A 19,651-nucleotide genomic window follows, 5' to 3' on the forward strand; every position below is an offset into this window, starting at 1 on the left:
TTCAGCAGGGCAGAAGTGTTATGCCTGTTACACTACTGCTAAAATGGCTTTGCATTTTCTCAGAAGGGCACAAGCTGAACTAAGCCAAAACACAGAATCATGGAGCAAATCTACTTATTGAAAATGATTAAACACATTCTCGTAGCTTTGATCGTGTCTCTCTCTGTTGCTCACCCCTTTGATGATCGTTTTGTTCGTCGCCCTTACTGCCTCACACCCTGGCGTCAATCTTTGTATGTAACTGGGTGGATTCTGCCACGAATGATGTAAATAACCCTGTAAACTATTTGACAAGCAAATCTGGTGGCAATTAGGCTGGAGCTGACATGGACTTTATAAAACTGTCACGCACATTCCCCTCTAAGCGTGGCTGGCAACGTAGAATGTGACGTGGGCCTTTATGAGCCTGTAAGCATAGAAGCTGATAGAGGCCCGTGCAGTGGAGGGGGTGAGATCATGTGCAAAGTTTGGCTTGTGGCTTAACAGGTGGAGCTCCCGGGATACAGTGCTCTGAAGCAGTTCCATATATTTCACAGGTGTTCTGGTTTGAGCCAGGTCAATGCGCTGCTCCGGGAACAACTCGAACAAGCCAACGAAGCCAATCAGGCCCTGACGGAAAGCCTGCAGAAGGCACGAGAGGAGGCAGAGCAGAGGGACACGCGACTCAGGAGGGAACTTGAGGTGAGAGGGAGGAGGAAAAAGAGACAGAGGGAAGGAAGGAAAGATCTGTAGTGTGTGTTTTTATCCAAATCCACAGTTTAAGGAAAATCTTTCCTTAATCCAACCCAATGAAACTCAACTCTGGAACTTGTGGAATTCCACCCTGGTGCCTGTTTTGTCAGTCTGGACACTGTCTTTGTTTTAAATCATTGTTGTGATTTTCTCAGCTGTTGTTTCCTGTGAAAACATTCCAGTCGATTGGAAAAAAGAGCGAGAATTCATTGCTCGGTGCAAACATCTGGTGATATGAAGGAGCTCATGTAGTATTCAGCCTCATACAGTCAAGAAAAGCTTACTGTATCATTTGTGTATGTGAGTCTCTGTGAGTGCGTGCGCCTAGTAGTTCAAGTATGTGTGGGTGCATTCATTATTTTTCATATGTGTGCATCTATAATGGAGACATCTTTAACCTCTTTGCCAACCTCTTAATTACCAAACCTGCCGACCATATGGCCGTGTCGCTCTCCCGCAGACAAATACCTCCCGAAACGGCCGCGAGCAAGCCCGTGTGCGATCTCTGTGGCGCCAGGCCGCGTTCCTGCGAAGCTCTTTCACCCATCTGCGGGCCTTCGCTGACAGGTGAGTGTAGCTTGCAGCCAGAACCCTCTTTCCAAACCCACCACCATTTATCCCCGCTTGGGATCAAAGCGCAGCGGGTCACCTGGGTCACCCCTCACCCATCCTGACCGAATCGTCCTGGGAAATGTGATGGTTAGATTGCCCTTCAGATTACTCTTGAGCCATCCATCAGAGCCAAGCTTGATGAGGGCTCGGCCTGTGTAAATGCTGTGATCATTGTTGAGTAATTTGCTGTAATGTGGATTACTCAACACATGGACAGCGGAGAAAATGTTCACGACCCTTACTCAGACACGACACCGTTCAAAGAGTTTATTCCCAGATCACAATATAGTTTCGGCCATCTGGCTCTCGTCAGTTGTGAACAAAACACATTTCCTTGGGAACGTAAGGAAATTGTTGTGTAAGGGAATTTCATTGCTCCTGCTGGTTGTAATAGTATTTTTTTTTTTTGTGCTTTACAGGAGTCTATCGGACATGCGATCCGAGTGTGCGGTGGCTGGCCGACGTCTTCATACGGCCTGTGTAAATTTGGAGGCTAGCATGAGCCAGCCTTGTACCCCTGCTAGCAGCGGAGTATCTGCACTGCAGAATCAACTAAGAGACAAGCTGAAAGAGGCTATGCAGCTGCAGGCCCGCTTTGACGCAGAGAAAGTAGAGCTTAACTCTAGGTACAACATGTCTGTCTGTTTACGTACACATCCCATTCATTTTTCAACAGTAATATACAAGTGTCATCATGCTTGAGCAGCATGCTGTAATAAATACATACAGTATTGGCAGCTGGGGTTAAATTATCGTATTCAAAGGATTTCAGTGTCATAAATTTCAGCACCTATCCCTAAGCTTTGAATTGAATTATTGATGTCCTGAACTCACATCTCCTACATGACTCATTGTACATTGTCCTGAGTGCTGACACACAGGGAAGGTCAGTACGGATTGCCTCATCTATCCAACTATGTGGCATGCCAAAACTAGAGAGAAAGAGTGTGTCTCTTTATTTGCTGTTTAGTATCCTCTACATTCTTCATTTACTTGTATAATGTGTCAGTGGTCTATGACACTTTCTTTTGAGTGCGGATCCATGGATCTGACAGAGCAGGGTTGGGGTCTTCTGATGAATGGAGTCATTGCAGCTTCTTTCTTTTACATCTTTTCATTAGTGACAGTTTTATAATGTAGAGAGCAGAGATCACTCTCCATTTTGATATATGAAATTTTAGCTGAGCTTTGTTGCAGCGGGAAGAAAGGGCCATTGATAAATGGGTATCAAATAAGCACACCATAGAGTGTTTGATCATTTTGCCTCAGTTGTGTTAATGTTACGCATGTGCACAATTTTTTTTCTTCACATTGTGATAGTATGTGTGCTCATGCAGAAGAATGAGTACTGTATGTCTTAGAATACCTCAGAACCTAATAAAATCTGTGCCTGTTTCAATTTGCAGATTACTACAATGAAAAAGGTGTGCTATTTTTCTTAACGAAGTAGTACACCCAAAAATGAAAATTCTTTGATCAATTACATACCTTCGTGTCTGAAGCTTTGAACCTTCAAAAATTATGCAAAAGCTTCAAAATATAACAAATGTGATCCATACAACTCCCGAGTCTTCTGAAGCTAAATGACATCTTTTTGTTAAAAAACAGACCAAAATGTAAGTTGTTATTCACTCATGATGACTTCCATTGAATTATTAACCATTGATGTCAGAAAATCAGATGATTTGTGAACAAATGACTCAGGACAGTTCTGTGAACCAGTTCAACTGATAAATTGGAATTATTTAATATCAAATCGAACATTATTACTTTTCACATGAACGTGCCAAAGAGAGCTATTGTGGATGCCAAGATTTTAGTGAATGATAACTTAATTTCAGTCTGTTCCTCACTCTGTTCCTCACAATCTGTCATATGACTTAAGACAGAAAACGTGTTGTAAGGACCACTTTTATGATACTTTGATATTAGGCCTATATTTAAAGTCTAAAATGGATGTATCTCTACAGGATCCTGGAATTGGGTGAAATGGTGAAACAGCTCAGAGCACAGAACATTGAGAAGGAAAGCAATCTGACAACACTGCGGAGCAGCTTGGACAGGATGGTGAGCAGTGTTGCAGTAGAATTATTTACATTTAATCATTTAGAAAACGCTTTTATCCAAAGGGACTTACAAATGAGGACAACAGAACCAACAAAAGAGCAACAATATAAGTGTGGTGACAAGTCCCGGTTAGTCTAACGCAGTACACATAGCAAGTTTTAAAAAATAATAATAAATAGAAAGAATAAAAAATAGATAGAATAGAAATAGAATAGAGGGAGTTAGTGTTAAGTCAAGTTATTATTATTATTTATAATAGATAAAAAGAAAACAAGTAGATAGAATAGAAAGTGCAAGTGTTAGAGGGTTAAGTTTTCTTTTTTTTTTAAATAAAAAGAAAACTACTAGATACAATAAAAATAGAATAGAGAGTGCCAGTGTTAGAGGGTCAAGTGTAGATGGAAAGATATGTCTTAAGCGATTTCTTGAAGATGCCTAAAGACTCGGAACGAGTTGGGCAGGTCATTCAACCAGCAGGGAACAATTAAGGTAAAAGTCCAAGAATCAAGTAAGATTCATGGTGTTGCCAGAATCATTAATTGGGAAGACTAGTCTTGATAAACATTACCACTTTCTTAATGACTTATCTGGATTCATCTGGAGTCTGGCTGGAGTCATGGCTGTTTAAAAACCTGCACTTTGACCTGAATGCTTTCCTGTACAGGAAATAAATCGGTCTGAAGACCGAACCGAGAGGGATGCCTTATGCAGCGAGATCAGCAGTCTGCAACAGTTACTGCACAACATTAATCAGGTTTACGGAACATGATTATTGGCTGTGATATTTTGGCTCAGATGTACTAAATATGAGAAGAGTAATTGTCAACTCATCTCTTTTTTTCTCTTCTCTTTTAGGTGGTTAGTGGTGAGAGTTCCTCAGACTTATCAAAAGATGAGCACCCATCTGTTTCTGCAGGATCTATTTCCTCTTCTCAACGAGACGGTATTCTGATAGCTGTGCAGAGAGCCCTCTTACAGCGGCAGGCACAAATTCAGGTTTGCAACAAACCTCCTGTACACCATCCTTATATGGTACAGGTGTCATCACTCCTAGTGGTACAGAAAGTACACACTTCACTATATCTCCCTAATAGTTTACTCTGCTATCAAGAAGCGTATGTAATTTCAGCACATTTAACTAAATGAAAATATCTATCCACCCAAAGGAGCTGCAGGCACGTCTGGATGCTTCCCAAGAGCAGGTTGTCACCTTGCAAGATCAGCTGCATGTGGGCGAAGATGAAACCAGAAGCCTGGAACAAAGAATCCGGGAACTGCAGCAAGAGAATCACCTTCTGGAGAGATCTGAGGAGGACAGCACTAGAGATGCCCAAAGATACCGCACCTCACTGGGCATAGTAAACAGGTAGAGTCTGGGACTAAATTAACCTGGCACTTCAATAAAGGATGCCATTGTTCAATAGCAGTGTAACCTGCACAAATGAGTTTCTACCTGAACATTTGTACCCTCTACTTTTACATCGGTATTTTTCTATAGAGCTGTTTACTCATGGCATTATTTTGCAGGCTAAACTAGGAGGCTAATTTATAAATGTCTTTGCTTATGTTTCTACAACCTAAGTTATGTTATGCTGCAAAGGCTCATGATTCTGATTCAAGCACACTCACATCTTTGTGCTACTTGTAGTCCTAATTTAGGAGTAACTGTGGTTCAAGCATGCAAATCCTCTAGTTTTAGAACTATAACCTGAACAGCCACACACCACACCACAACTGTCGCTTTCCTTTTCTCCCTTCCAAGTGAAAAAGGAGAGTTTGAGAGGCAGCTCTCAGCCCTGCAGCAGCAGCTGGAATGCGCACAAGCAGAGCAGGAAGCTTTGAGAAGCTCCTCTCTGGATGTTCAGAGGCAGAGAGACCTCCTCAGACAGCAGAGGGAGGACCTGGAGAGGCAGCTGGCTCGAGAACGCTCTGAAACCGAGAGGGGGTATGGCATTGCGAAACCTCAAACCCCTTGACTTCCTTCTTGGCCCTTGTTTATTTCCCTGTCCTATTGTTTACAGTCAGTATCACTAGCACATGTTGTCCCTAAAGTAGCCTTGAATCAAACCAGAATAGTACTGTTTACAAAATGCATTAAACATGAAGATGCATAATGCATTAGTTTACTGGGTAGGTCAAAGGTAACAACCCTGATCATGTGTTATTATGTACTGTATATGGATAAGAATGGTTTTGGATGTGATTTTTAATCTCAAGTCTTTTTTAGAGCAAATGTCTTTTAGGAGTGAGTTTATAGAAATATCTCTGCTTGTACATGTTTGTGTACATGAGTATGTGCCTATACCTTAACCTTAACATTGTTTACATTAAAATTATGTTTTGTTTGTGTGTACATTTCCTATGAGCTGATTTAATTGCTCTATGCCATAGTGTGCCTGGGTTTTCATTTGTTTTTTGAGCTGTTTTTGCCCATATCTACAAATCAAAAAGTGTGTATTTATGCCCTGATAATTTGTGTGCATTTTTGTTTTTCTACAGACGAGACACTCTGGAGCAGCTGGAGATGAGACACTCGGATGTGCGTAAAGAGCTGGTCACACTAAAAGAAGCTCTGAGTCAGCTGACTTTACAGAAAGAGGTTTTGGACGATGAAAAGAGCAGTCTTGCACAGGCTCTCTCTAGGGTACTGCTTTACACATTCACACAAAATGCACATTTACTAACCCGCCCACTTATTCACTCATCCATTTACTCACCCACTCATTTCTTCCAACACATTCACTCACCTGCTCACTTATTAATTCACTCACTACATTTTTATACACTCACACATTCTTTCATTCTTCCAACACTGTCATTCACTAACATATTTTTTCAAAACACTCTACAACTCACACTTTCTCTTAAACCACTCAGTCATTTACTCCCTTCCTCACTCAGTCACACCTTTATTCACATACTGTATTTACTCTCTCATTAATTCATTCTTTCATTCACACATTCACTCATTCATTCATCTTAACAACACCTGATCTAAGTCTGTATAAAACTGTTCTCACCTGCATGTTGCTACAGTGAATTACATCCAGTCATAAAACTGTTTACCCAGTTTTGCATTATTTATCCATTAAGTAAATACAGAGTTTTTCCCTGTCAAATGTCCAACTCAGTTGTTGAATTACTGGAAACTCAGTTTACTTTGACCTTGGGTGAGTTATGTAGCTCTGCTTATTTGTAGTAATTGATATTTACCAAGCAAAACTGACTTTGTAAGATTTTTCATCACTTACTCTGTCTAACTTACAGTTTTTCCACACTTCTGCAGTTCTACCGCAGGTCATTCTAGGGACAAAATGTAACGGTTAAAATCCAGTGCTATTAAACAGCTCTGCAAACATATTTTACTCTAACCGCTGATTACAAAATAAATGCTAGTTACGTGAACTTGGTAGCTAATGATTGGATGTAGCCAAACTTCCCACTGATGTTTGTACTGCCTCCCTATAGGCGGAGGCCCAGAATGCTGAGCAGGAACTGGCGCTCACTAAACTACGAAGTGAAGATGCAGGGCTACAGGACTCCCTGGCCAAGATGGGAGCCCTGAGTGAGGGATTGGCTAAAGATAAGGTCGAATTGAACCGGCTTCTCTTACAGGTTGGGGTCATGGAACTAGATAGTGTGCACAGTGTTAAAGTATTAAATCTTGAATAACCTTTTTATAGTTAACTCATTCAGTTCAACAACTGATAATTTATTAAAGGGTTAATTCACCAAAAAATGAAAATTAGCCTGTGTTTTACTCACCCTCGAGGCATCCTAGGTGTATAAGGCTTTCTTTTTTCAGACGAATCCGATCGAAGTTATATTAAAAATTGTCCTGGCTATTCCAAATGTTATCATTGCAGTGGGTGGGTGTTTCTGCTTAACAGTCCAAAACACGTTAAATAAAGCGCGCGCATCCATAATAAAACGTGCGGGGCATGAATAAAGGCCTCCTGTGGCGAATCCATGCGTTTTTGTAAGAAAAATATCCATATTTCAAACGTAATAAACACTTTTCTCTCACTTCTGCTGACTGTCATATGCGGAAGCCGTTCCGGCGGATGACATAGGACGTATGTGTCGCGTGAGTTTGTTTAAAAAAAGTTTGTTTAAACGTTTCCTTACTTTAGCAAGGGAACATCAGTCTCCTCTTGGCTTATATCGAAATCCTCTGACATTTTTCTTTACAAATCCTCAGTTTGTACTTCTAATTCATGACTGGCATTTTTTGTTTTGTTCTCTCTGCGTCCGTCACAGAAACACCCACCCACTGCAATGATAGAGCTTAGAAGTGCCAGGACAATTTTTAATATAACTCCGATTGGATTTGTCTGAAAGAAGAAGGTTATATACACCTAGGATGGCTTGAGGGTGAGAAAATAACAGGCTGATTTTCATTTTTGGGTGAACTAACCCTTTAAAGGAAATTGTTTAAAGCTAGCTGACAAAGGATAGTCCTGGTGTGGATACCAACACACCGAAATCCACATCACAATATATGATTCCGACCAGCAAGAGTGGTCTGTTCAACATGGTAATCGTCCTGTTATTTATTCTCAAAAATATTGTTTTTGACCTTCTGTCAAATCTTCTGTCAGGTTGAGGCTGAAAAGGCAGAGCTTGGCGAACGCAAACGGGATGCAGAGCTAGAGCGAGCGGCAGCCAGAGAAGAGCTAGCTCGACTTCAGCAGGAGCTGTTAGACCTTACGACAGAGAAGCGTGCTCTGGAGGCCTCACACATTCACCTTCAAGAGAGCCGAGTGACCCAGGATACAGAGTACAACCTCCTACAGAGGGAGAAAAGTTCAGCCCTGGAGCAACACACCCAGGTCAGTCACAAAATGAGGGGGCGTGTGCCCCATTACCCAGCATGATTCACAGCTCTCAGCTGTGCTCTGATGGGTCTTGTTGTCACATTAAAAAGCCAAGGGAAGATATTGGAGTCATCTGCCGTGGTACTCAACACCTTCCTCCAAGAGTTCCATATATGAATCTTGGCCCAAGCGTGTGTTTTATGAGTAGCAAAGGAATTGAATGGGGGAGGCAAAGGGGATCTCGAGTACAAATGAAGGACAGGAAGACTGGAGAGATAGATATTACAGACGGGTAGTATCAGAGTGAGAGAGAATGAGTGAAAAAAGCTGTAAATCACAAGTTTGATCTGTCTGCTCGCAGCTTTGCAACAGACAGTGTGGAATTCATCTGCTCTTTTGTCTGCACCTATAGTCATGTTTTACTGAGGTGTCACTATGTTAAAACTGTAGTGTTGTCATAAATCACTGGATCTTAATGTAATCTCCATTTTTACACAGTCTTGAAGATATGTTGTAAATTATTAGTACAGTACATTATTTGCAACATTTCCTTGACCATTTCACTTGCTGCTTTTTCAGTTGACTTGCTTGGCAGAAAAGTGAAATAAAATTTCCTTTGGTTTGCTAGCAAACGGTTTAGTGCAGGCTCAGTGGGGAAAGTTTTAACATATCAGGAAAGTATTTGGACAGCCTGCTGTTCCTAAGTGGTCAGTTACTGACATAATCTAGGATCTCACGTGTTTGGACAAATCACCAAATGATTAGATATCATCTGAGTACTTGATTCATAATCCTGATGTTGATCTACTATCAGAAAACACTGAGTATATGTGAACATTCAAATATATGCTTCCATGTACATGTGTGTGATTTGTGTAGGTCAGTAAGCAGAAGCAAGCCCTGCAGGAACAGTTGAACACATGTCGTAGAGAAATGGAGCTGAGTGCTGCCTCGCTAAAGAAGACTTGCAAAGAGAGGGATGAACTGGCAAGAGACAAAGCCAATCTCACAGTGCAGCTCACCTCAGAGCAACGTAAATCCAAGGCCCTGGCCCAAGACCTGGCCGCTCTGCGGTGAGTCAATGTGTGTTAGTGTTTTACTGCGAGTAGGATTTGGTGTATTAATGTGTTTATATGGGCTAAGTGTTTGTATTTATGTTGGAGTTCGAGGTTGGCAGGCAAAGTAAAACACCTGTGTTTTCAGCGAGTTTTTAAGTAATTATCAATTGGGCCTTTTCAATCATGTAACTCTTCCTAGTTTCACTAAGTTTTTTTTCTGTGAGAGAATCACAGTGAGGTTAATCCTGTGTTTTGCTGTGTAAATCATCTCCAGAATATCTCATCTGTCTTGAATGATGTTAGCTAAAGAAACAACCATTTAAAGATGTTCATTAGCTTCACAAAACACAACCTGTTTTTCTTTGTATTCTCTCTTCCTTTTTCTTTTGCTCAGGGCTGAGAGAGAGTCTCTAGAGTCAGGCCTGTTGGACAGGCAGGAACTGGCCTCGATGCTAGAGGCTGACCGGGCTAGGCTAGAGGGAGAGAATGCTAGTCTACAGCAGGCTAACGAGACTTTGACGCGTGAGTGTCTCTTCAGGGAGCCTCTATTCCTCTCTCGTTGACTTGGCTGAACCCACTGGCCATTGGGCCCCAGCTATAGTCCACAAGGGGCCCATATTTTACCCCCGGACTGGGGAACAGCTGAGGGGTCAGCCGAGGTTCTCTCTAGAGTTTAACAAAGTCCCCTCACAGATAGCATCCACACTGTACTATTTATGTGCTGGTGCTGTCACTATATATTGTTTAATGATGATTCCAAAGAGCATTATAATTTCATGTTTCCAGCATGTTAGAGCTCAGTGTATATTTTCATTACAAAGCATGTTTCTCCTTTGTGCATATACTTGCTGTTTCCTTTCCACAGGTGAGCTGTCTAATGTTCACAGTGAACTAGAGCAGCAAATGTCCCGGGCTTTGCAGGAGAAACAGATTTTAGAGTTGAAGCTTGCTCAGGTCGAGAGAAACGCACAACAAACCCTCATTACAACACAGCAAAGCCATCAGGAACAACTGCATACTGAGCGAAATCACAAGGTATCACTGAAATTTTGAGATAAAGGCACTGTCCCTAACACTAACAGATTATTACCAGAATATGGCATTATCCACCTTATTTTTCAATGTGGAAGTGGCAATTTTCTGTGAATACGCAAGACTTGTAATTCATTAGCTGTTATACAGTAGGTAAATAACTAAAAGAGTAACAAAGTCCAGTAAACGGTAAAACTTGAAACCATTTGTGCTTCAAACCAATGTGTTTTCAATATGATAATAATTAAAATAATATGATGAGGAATAACAGATTGCAACATCAAGCAGGATAACTGGAAGTGGCTGACAACGAAGTGCTATGCAATACCCAGCTATACCCAGCATGCAACACAGCTCAGTATTCATTGTGTGTTTATTTTTGATATGTATACTGCCATAGATTTAGGACTATCAAGAGAAATTCTGGCAGAAGATGCAATTGAAATGCAATAACCTTAAACTGTAAAACTCTCCTGTGGTTCAAGAGAGTATTTGGATGCTTATAACACATGCACCTGCCTTGTGTGTCTCAGGAGCGCATGCGTGCGGAGTTGTGTGCACAGAGGGAGCAGGCAGAGTCGCAGCTGCGGGCTGAGTGCGAGGAGCTGCGCATGCAGAGTCGCAGAGTTCAGCAACAGCTGCAGGAAGAACTGGCCAAGCTGCAGCAGCACTGTACAGAATCCCTGCTGCAGGCCGAAAGCCATAAACAGCAGGTGTGTGTGTGTATTTGTGTCTCAGAGGAACACAGTCAAAACCTTTTGACAACTTCCTTTCAATCTGATCAAAAGGCATGTCTGTTGCCCCATATAGCCTTAAACCATCTACAGTCAGAACATGGGGCAGATGGCATCACTGTAAGTTGGTTCTACCGCTTTGACTGTTCTTGATTGGCAGGTTCTATCTCAGAAGGAGGCAGAGAAGGCTACTCTTACTGAGCGCATAATTACCCTCGAGCGTGACATAGAGACAGCTGCCCTTGAAAAGGATCGTATGCGTAGAGACTTCCTGAGCAAACAGGAGCAGGACAAGGTATAATAAATCCAAATATGTCTGTGGATCATGTTTTGTCTTTATTAGATTAGGGTTGCAAAGTTAACACATTAATGCATGAGATTAATTGTGCATTAATTTTTAAACACATTTATTAAATTTGATATTAAAATCTACAATCTGTTTGGAGCTAAAGAACACATTCACACACTGCACCATAGTGGAGCATGTGTTTCTCAGTAAATTATGAAAATAAATGTATTGTTTATTGTTCATTTGCATTTCTGTGTGGTGAAATTTAATCATTGAAGAGTGAATTAAAGTTGTAAAAATTTGAGCCTGGCAGATATGTTTTTTTTTGGGGCCGATACGGATATAGGGAGTAAAAAAGTCTGATATCGATATATCGGCCGATATTCTTTATGTGTATATTATAGTACAGTACCAAAACTGTACTGTATATAGAATACAGTATATACATAAACTATATATATATATATATATATATATATATATATATATATATATATTAGCAATGATAACTCAAATGTGGTGATCAAACAACGATGTGACAAAAATATGTAATGGAGGCAGGGTATTTAATAATTTAACAATAAACTTTATTATACAAAATAAGTTTGACATCAGTGCACTTAACAGTAAACTTCACTTCACTTATTATAAATAACTTTAGAACAATATACTAACAATATAAGTACACCATTTAGAAGCATTTCATCTGCGTCAAAAGTTCTGTAAAAAAACAATGATATCGATATATCTGCGACAGGCTCATATCGGCCGATTAAAATTGCTAAAACGATATCGGTCGTGCTGTAGTAAGAATATGTAAGTTCATAATGTGCATGGAACATTATTTCATTATTGAATTATTTCAATTCTCATGAAATTCTCATCCATTGTTTTTTATGCATTTTGAAAAATGTATAGTGTATGTCAGAATTCTGTCTGATATGATAAGCTTATAATTATCTTCATGTTATGACAAAAAAAGAAAGAAAGAAAGATATCTATATGAATATATATATATATATATTGTTAACTACAGAAAAATGATCCTGGGTAAATATATTAATCAAGTGACAACCCTAATTTCATGCATCACATTATTGTATTCATTTTTGTCTCTCTCTCCCTCTCTCTCTGTAGGGCACAGTTTTAGGGTTGCAGGCAGAGCTTCAGGACCTACGGTCTCATTTCGAGGAGTCTCTGAGTTCCCGTGAAGTTTCGGAGCGCAGCTTAAATGATCAGATCAGAGAGCTTTCTATGCAGAGGCAGGACTCTCAGCAAGAGGTCACACAACCCGAGACTTTACATTCCAGTTGTTCAGTCACAGAAACAAATTTATCATCCAGAACACAAAAAACCTATAGCCCAGGAGAGCAGTAAAAATTGTGTTTGTGCCAGTGCCAAATAACCAACGTTATATAAGTTAGGAGGTGAGTTAGTTTATGTTGGACCGTGAGGCAACATAAGGCCTGTTGGAGTCTAACTTGTACCTACCAGGGGCAGTCTTGGGGAGCGCCGTTTAGCACACACATATGTTGAACTTGGCATTGGTTAATGTGTATTGAGCATGCTCCAGGTGCCACCAGTTTGATGTTTGTGCTTGTATTCGTGTGTGTACACTTCTGCCTTTCAGGCTCAAGGTCAACCTTTGGAATTGACCTCTGCACATACCTCAGACCACAGATTTAGTTGTTTGAACAATCTATCTCCAGGCACCCAGAGTGATATATATTACTCAGTGGCTGTGATGAGAACTTCATCTCTAGGTGAAGCTGTCTACTCACCAAGATGGATTCTCTCCTCCTGTTTGATTATTTTCACTAAACCTCCTCCAGCTTGCCCTGGTCAGACAATGACAAACTACCAGTGGTGAGAGGGAACGATAAAAACCAGCAGGGGAGTGAAAAGCGAAGGCTCTCTCTATGATATGAAAAGGAAAAGTTGCAGTCACAAATAAGCAGGTGCTCAGAAGTTTATTTTTTCCTGTTCTGTAATGAAAGTCGTCTCTATGGAAACACCGCCCCCCAACTCTTAAACAGAGGTCATCTCAAACCCAACACTGTCCTACTAACCCAACCCCCCAATCAATGAATTAAACCAGTGTGGGCTTGGCATGGGCTTTTCTTTTACATTAAGATTTATGAGAAGAAAACATCTTGTGTGGCCACTGAACTTAAACACACACATAAACACACACACATGCATATTTCTCTTTAACACAGCAGCATCTACACAGGCTTGTACACACTGCTGATGTTTCTCATCATCGCTGCTGTGTGTGGCAGTCTTTGGAGCCTGTCCTGTCTTTCTCTGTTTTTCTTCTCCCTCTTTCTCTCTGCATTCTGGCTGCATTTTGGGGAAAAAATGCACCGTAAAATGATTAGCTGTAGCCAAGCAATTACCAGAATGTGGGTCATATTCCTGTGTGTTTACATGGGCGAGGAGTTTCACCCTGAGCATATCTGATGAAAGCTTTTGAAAATTTGAACCATTTTACATGCACTTAAAACACATTTTTAAGTGCAAACGAGAATGTGCCCTGAAATCCTGCATTGAAAGGAGGGCAGAACTCTTTGGATGAGTCTGATGCTCACATGCTTTGAGAAGCTGAATGGAACAAGGCAGTGGAATTTTACTAATAGGCTGTGTTTCCATTTCATTCATCTCATGGAAAATGAAGTTGAATTGTCCTCAGTAAAATAGTGCCACGTAAGGAATATGACTGTTAGAAATCTTCACTCCCTCTGTGGTGTCGCATCACCACACTTGAGTGATTTAAATGGACTTTATTTTAGATAGATAAAGTTACACCATTGCACTCAAACCATGACCCATCACTCCTCTTCTATTTTCAGAATCATTTGGCTTCATTTAATCTTTCCCTCTCATCTCTGTCTCTTTCAGGTGGAGCGTTTGAGAAGGGAACTGAGTGAGGTGGAGGAGAGCAGGGACTCTGGCCGTAAGGAACTGATCGAGGCCCACCGAGAGCTGAGGGAATGTTTGCAGGACAGGGACGCCCAGCGGCGTGAGGGCTTGGAACTGAAGAGAGCTTTAGGAGATGTTGTGAGAGAGAAAGAGGCCATCCAGGCTTCCAATCATGAACTGCGAACAGCTGTGAAGAGAGCCGAGTTTGAAAACAACAGGTATAGCATATTGGACTTGTTTGAAAGGTTGATACCTTTTGTATTACATACCTGTCCCCTTTTAGCTTGGCTATGTAACATCAGGTCAACACTGAGATGTGATTTTAAGTGAGCATAAACAAAAACAAAGTAATTTCCTCTAAAATAGTCTAAAATAGTAGTAGAACTATATAGTATAACTTAAATATCAGCAAAGGAGTACAAAATGTATTTTTGGGATGTCAGATATTCCCTGTAAGGCTCAGTTTCTTTATGGAACAAGGAATTAGCTTCATTAAAAATGTATTAATCATCCTTGTTTTTCTTTTTCTTTTTTTATCAGTTTGAAGCGAGTGGGAGAAGAAAAGGATCAGAGGCTGGCAGTGTTAGAAGAATGTAAATCTTCCCTCCAGCAGGAGGCGCTGAAGCTGAGAACCAATATGCGTGAACTTGAGAAATCTCGCTTGCAGGCACGCAGGGAACTGCAGGAACTGCGCAGACAGGTCAGGGCCCAAGAAATCAAAAGTTTTTTGGTAACATTTTAGTATAGGGACCAATTCTCACTATTAACTGCTTATTAGCATGCCTATTATTAACACATTGGCTGTTTATTAGTACTTATAAAGGACATATTCTGCATGACCATATTCTACATCCCTAATCCTACCCAATACCTAAACTGAACAACTACCTTACTAACTATTAATAAGCAGCAAATTAGGAGTTCATTGAGGCAAAAGTTGTAGTTAATGGTTTGTTAATAGCGAGAATTGGGCCTTAAAATAAAGTATGACCAGTTTTTCTTTTATAGTCAGTGCCTTAACATTATTCTAAATATTAGCATGTCAACATTTTTCAGGTTAATTTGTTAGTCTAGTCATACACTGTCTAGTTGTTCAGCTGTCTAGATTTTTGTATACAATGCAACCACTTTTTTATAAAATAAAAAAGCATGTGTCTGAGCAGGTGAAGACATTAGAGGGTCAGTGCACTCAACAAGGGCAAGAGTTGAGTGACATGCAGGTCAGACTGACCCAGGAAGAGCATAGAGAGGAGGAAATGAGAAAGGAGACCTTTACTCTCAGACAAAGAGTACTGGAAAGTGATGCTGGCAGAGAGGCAGCTCTGAAGGAGGTACAACAAACAAACTGGCATAAATACAGAATCCACACACACATGCAGTAACAAACTTAAACTGTTAGAACTGATCTGTGTGTGAAAAGGCTGCAGGCTTGCAGCGGCGTGTAGCAGAACTGGAAGAAGTGCAGCGCCAGGAGAAAGAGTTGCAGCAACAACAGGATGCCAATCTTCAGGAGAGCCAAGTGAAGCAGCGTGAGGAGGTTGCTCGCTTGGAAGGGGCACTGCAGGAAGCCCAGGCCCAGCTCAGGGAGCTTGGCCTGAAGGTGAGTCTAGCAGAGGCCCAGGCCCAAGGGCTGGAAGAGCAGCTGGGACAGAATGACGCCAAACGGAGAGATCTTGAGCACAGGTTGAATGTTCTGAGTTCTACCTTGAGACGTACACTTGGAAGCAGACGTGGAAGACGTTCACCCGCACCCGGGGAACGCGGACGGAGTCCCTCACCATGGAGAACTCGATCACCTGTGAAAGGTAATGCATTCTCAGTCCAATAATGAATCGGGTCTCACTAGCAATGGTTAATTAAAGGTCAAGAAGAAGATCACCACTCTTATATTACAAAGGATTCTTTTCTTAAAATCTAAAGGTTATTAAACAATGTGCTACTCTAACTTACATGGTGTTCTAAGTTACTTGTGAGAAGAATCAAATAAAATCTTCTGTGTGAATCCTCAGGTGAACCCATGTCAGATGAGCCTGGGGTAAGTGGATTGCTGGTGTGTTCTTTATCCCCCTCCCGCGGAGAAGATGGAGAATTGGATTTGGACTCAGTTCACAATTTGCTACGCAACTTCCAGCAAGAGCTCAGGGACACACAGAGGGAGCGGGTACCTGACACCTCTACATTGCCTCAAAGGCATCATAAAAATAGTCCACACAGCTATACTAGTATAATTATGCTAGATTTCTCCTTCTGTGAACTGTTAACTGCGCCTGAATTATTGAATCAGAACTGAGTAGAACACAAATCAGTCTGATTTGTGAATGAATCATTCAGACTGTTTTTGTGAACTGGATCAACCAATTCTTTGAAAAGATCCAACTTAAACGAATTCACTAATTCAGCAATACTGGCATTTTATGAACTCATATGAAAATGCTAAGGAGTGCTAGGGTGGAAGTCAAGATTTTCAGTAAATAATGGCTTAAATTTTGGTCTGTTGTTCACAAAAAGCTCTAATAAGTATGGCCTGTATTTATGATATTTTATAGTTGTTTTGCATTCTTTTGAACCTTGAAAGCCTCTGTGTCCATTCATTGTAACTACACTGAAGAATAACTAGTGCATTCTTCAGTTTCTCCTTTTGTGTTCCACAGAACACAAAGTCATACATATTTTGAACAACATTTTTGGATGAACTATTTAAAACATAAGAACATAAACTGGACACATAGTACACACATCCATCTCCCCGCCCAAAAAAAACTGTTCGTTGTTTCGAACATTACCGTGCCATGCCATGGACAAAACTAGTTTCCACAGTAAAAGAAAAAGTGAGGGACACACAAATGGAGGATCTGAAATGACACAAAGTGTATCAATAATAATAAACATAAGAACATGAACATCCTTCTTTTTCTGTCTGAATGTGTGTTTGTAGGATGAGGCCCAAGCACAGGTGCATAGTCTCAGCAAGCAGGTAGAAAGCCTGCAAGCTAGTCAGGAAAGAGGCAACACACGTATACAGATGCTGAAACAATCTATCAGAGAGCTGGAGGAGGGTAAGAGCGAATCCTAGCCTGATACTTGGGTATATACTACTTAGTGATGACCAGTTTGCGGCTCTGTTTTTGATTATCATGTGTGTGTATGTTTGCCAGGAAAGCGTGAGCTGGCCGAGCATTTAGAGGGGACACAAGCATTACTCGCCTTACGGGATGAGGCGGTTCAGCATGGGGAATTACAGAATAGGATTATGAGTGAAGAGTTGGCCAAAATGAAGAACAGCCAACAGATAACTGAGGCAGAAGCTAAAGCACTGAAGGTTAACACTCATACATTCTACACTAATACAAAGATGGTTTATATAGTTGAGTGCAACAGCGATCGGCCACTTTTCAGGACAGGAGATAAAGGGTTAATTCACCCAAAAATTTAAATTCTGTAATTAATTACTCACCCTCATGTCATTCCAAACCCGTCAGACCTTCGTTCATCTTCGGAACACAAATTAAAAAGTCGTTATTTTTGTTTTCCTTGCGCACAAAAAGTATTCTTGTAGTTTCATAAAATTACGGTTGAACCACTGATGTCACATGAACTATTTTAACAATGTCCTTACTACTTTTCTGGGCCTTGAACGTGGTAGTTCTGTTGCGGTCTATACAGGGTGAGAAAGCTCTCGGATTTCATCAGAAATATCTTAATTTGTGTTTCGAAGATGAGTGAATGTCTTAGGTTTGGAACAACATGGGGGTGAGTAATTAATGACGGAATTTTCATTTTTGGTTGAACTACCTCTTGTGTTGGGGAAAATTACTTTTAAAAGTTATGCATTACAGTATTGCGTTACTCCCTAAAAAAGTAACTAATTACGTTACTTTTGAGTGACTTTTTAAATCTGGGCAGGGCTTGTTTGTTTGTTTTTAATATAAAAAGTTGCACAAAAGTGAAATGAATACTCCTCAGGCTGAAGGAAATGTAAATTCATGTCTGTACAGTAGAGGGCGCAGCTCAAACAAATTGCATGAAGAATATAACGCAAGATAAGAAAGTTCAACACTATTCAGCAATAACAAAAATTTAACACAAATGTGTAATTTTTGCTTAGTATGGTTGAATTGGATCATCGAAGGTCAGTAGCAAAGACATTGGTTAATAAAATGGGATTAAATACATAAATTATATTTGTGTTATTTAATATTTAATTATTGCAGGTTTGTATAATATTCTGAGTTTGCGTTTGACTTTTGCTTCATTTTGAGGAATGCTGAATCTGTTTTTGTGCAGGTAAGATGAGTAAATACATGTTCACATTTAGTCAAGAACTAGAGTAACATCATGTTCAGACAGCACGCACAATGCCTCTGCACTTACTCCCGATTTTTCTCAGCATGGGAACACGAGAGCTGTCAGATAGGGAAACAAAGTAACTGGTGTTACTTATTTCAAAAAGTAAATCAGATACCTTCTTCTAACTTAAAAAAGTAATGCATTACTTTACTAGTTACTTAAAGTAATTTGATTACACAACTTGCATTACTTGTAATGTGTTACCCCCAACACTGACTATGACAAGATTTAATGGGATTTTTACTTCTGGAATCCAAGTGGTGCACCAACTTTCTTTCCCAGCACCACAGTCAGACATAACAAACAGGAATTATCAAGTGTCCACAATAAAAATCTTTGATGAGTTGCACCTACAGTAGTCACATTATCAGTATAAATATACTGTTGTATTCAGGAGAAGCTGGAGCGCTCCCAGGCCTCTGAGGAAAGTCTGGAGGCTGAGCGTCGCCGTATGAAGGAGACCTGTGAGGCCACGGAAGTTCGAGCTGCCAGGCTGGAACTTACACGCCGGGGGTTGGAGGGAGAGCTGCATCGTGCCCAGCTCCGAGCCACAGAGACAGAGTCGGAAGTCAGCTCACTGCAGGAACGCCTCAACAACCTCCGCAGAGAACTGGGAGACAGTGAAGAGCGTGCTGCCCTCCTGAAGGTGTGTGTAGGTTTGTGCTGTGTCCAAAAGGACATCGGTCATGTTTGAGTAATATAATGCAGCACTGTTGTTCCATTGTAGGCTGAGGGTGAGAGGTTGGCAACTGCCCTGGCACACACAGAACTGCAGGAGAGCCAGTTGAGGGAGCAACTGCAATCCATGGCTGCATCCTTGACTGAGAGCAATGCTGCTACAGGAGCAGCACAGGATCAGGCCGCACAGCTGCAGCGAGCTCTCACAGCCGGTGAACATGACCGGAAGATGCTGCAGGTTAGCATGAGTTTTATAACGTGCATTGGTTTGCAGTCTGAAGAGTGCTACAAGAGCAAGACAGAAGACAAGCTTTAACATCTCAACAAGATTGAACTTCAAACATGTTTAAGCAAATTCTCTGT

The 19,651-nt window shown here is 40.9% G+C and overlaps 1 protein-coding gene across 5 annotated transcripts in view; it reads left to right on the forward strand.

Moving 5' to 3' along the window:
• Positions 1-19,651, forward strand: part of crocc2 (ciliary rootlet coiled-coil, rootletin family member 2) — a 44,527-nt gene that overhangs the window by 21,027 nt on the left and 3,849 nt on the right. For all 5 annotated transcript variants that reach the window (XM_058777748.1, XM_058777749.1, XM_058777752.1 and 2 more), the window contains 26 exons: positions 537-681; positions 1,193-1,299; positions 1,764-1,970; positions 3,315-3,411; positions 4,076-4,165; positions 4,267-4,407; positions 4,578-4,777; positions 5,174-5,356; positions 5,911-6,055; positions 6,880-7,026; positions 8,013-8,243; positions 9,108-9,301; positions 9,681-9,808; positions 10,152-10,321; positions 10,852-11,031; positions 11,213-11,347; positions 12,479-12,622; positions 14,243-14,481; positions 14,804-14,963; positions 15,427-15,594; positions 15,684-16,068; positions 16,273-16,424; positions 17,199-17,319; positions 17,419-17,582; positions 19,005-19,256; positions 19,338-19,526. In XM_058777748.1, the coding sequence (XP_058633731.1) occupies positions 537-681; positions 1,193-1,299; positions 1,764-1,970; positions 3,315-3,411; positions 4,076-4,165; positions 4,267-4,407; positions 4,578-4,777; positions 5,174-5,356; positions 5,911-6,055; positions 6,880-7,026; positions 8,013-8,243; positions 9,108-9,301; positions 9,681-9,808; positions 10,152-10,321; positions 10,852-11,031; positions 11,213-11,347; positions 12,479-12,622; positions 14,243-14,481; positions 14,804-14,963; positions 15,427-15,594; positions 15,684-16,068; positions 16,273-16,424; positions 17,199-17,319; positions 17,419-17,582; positions 19,005-19,256; positions 19,338-19,526 (4,474 nt within the window). The remainder of the gene's footprint in view (positions 1-536; positions 682-1,192; positions 1,300-1,763; positions 1,971-3,314; positions 3,412-4,075; positions 4,166-4,266; positions 4,408-4,577; positions 4,778-5,173; positions 5,357-5,910; positions 6,056-6,879; positions 7,027-8,012; positions 8,244-9,107; positions 9,302-9,680; positions 9,809-10,151; positions 10,322-10,851; positions 11,032-11,212; positions 11,348-12,478; positions 12,623-14,242; positions 14,482-14,803; positions 14,964-15,426; positions 15,595-15,683; positions 16,069-16,272; positions 16,425-17,198; positions 17,320-17,418; positions 17,583-19,004; positions 19,257-19,337; positions 19,527-19,651) is intronic.

This window comes from Onychostoma macrolepis, chromosome 06 (assembly GCF_012432095.1).
Source record: "Onychostoma macrolepis isolate SWU-2019 chromosome 06, ASM1243209v1, whole genome shotgun sequence".
Classification (NCBI taxonomy): domain Eukaryota; kingdom Metazoa; phylum Chordata; class Actinopteri; order Cypriniformes; family Cyprinidae; genus Onychostoma; species Onychostoma macrolepis.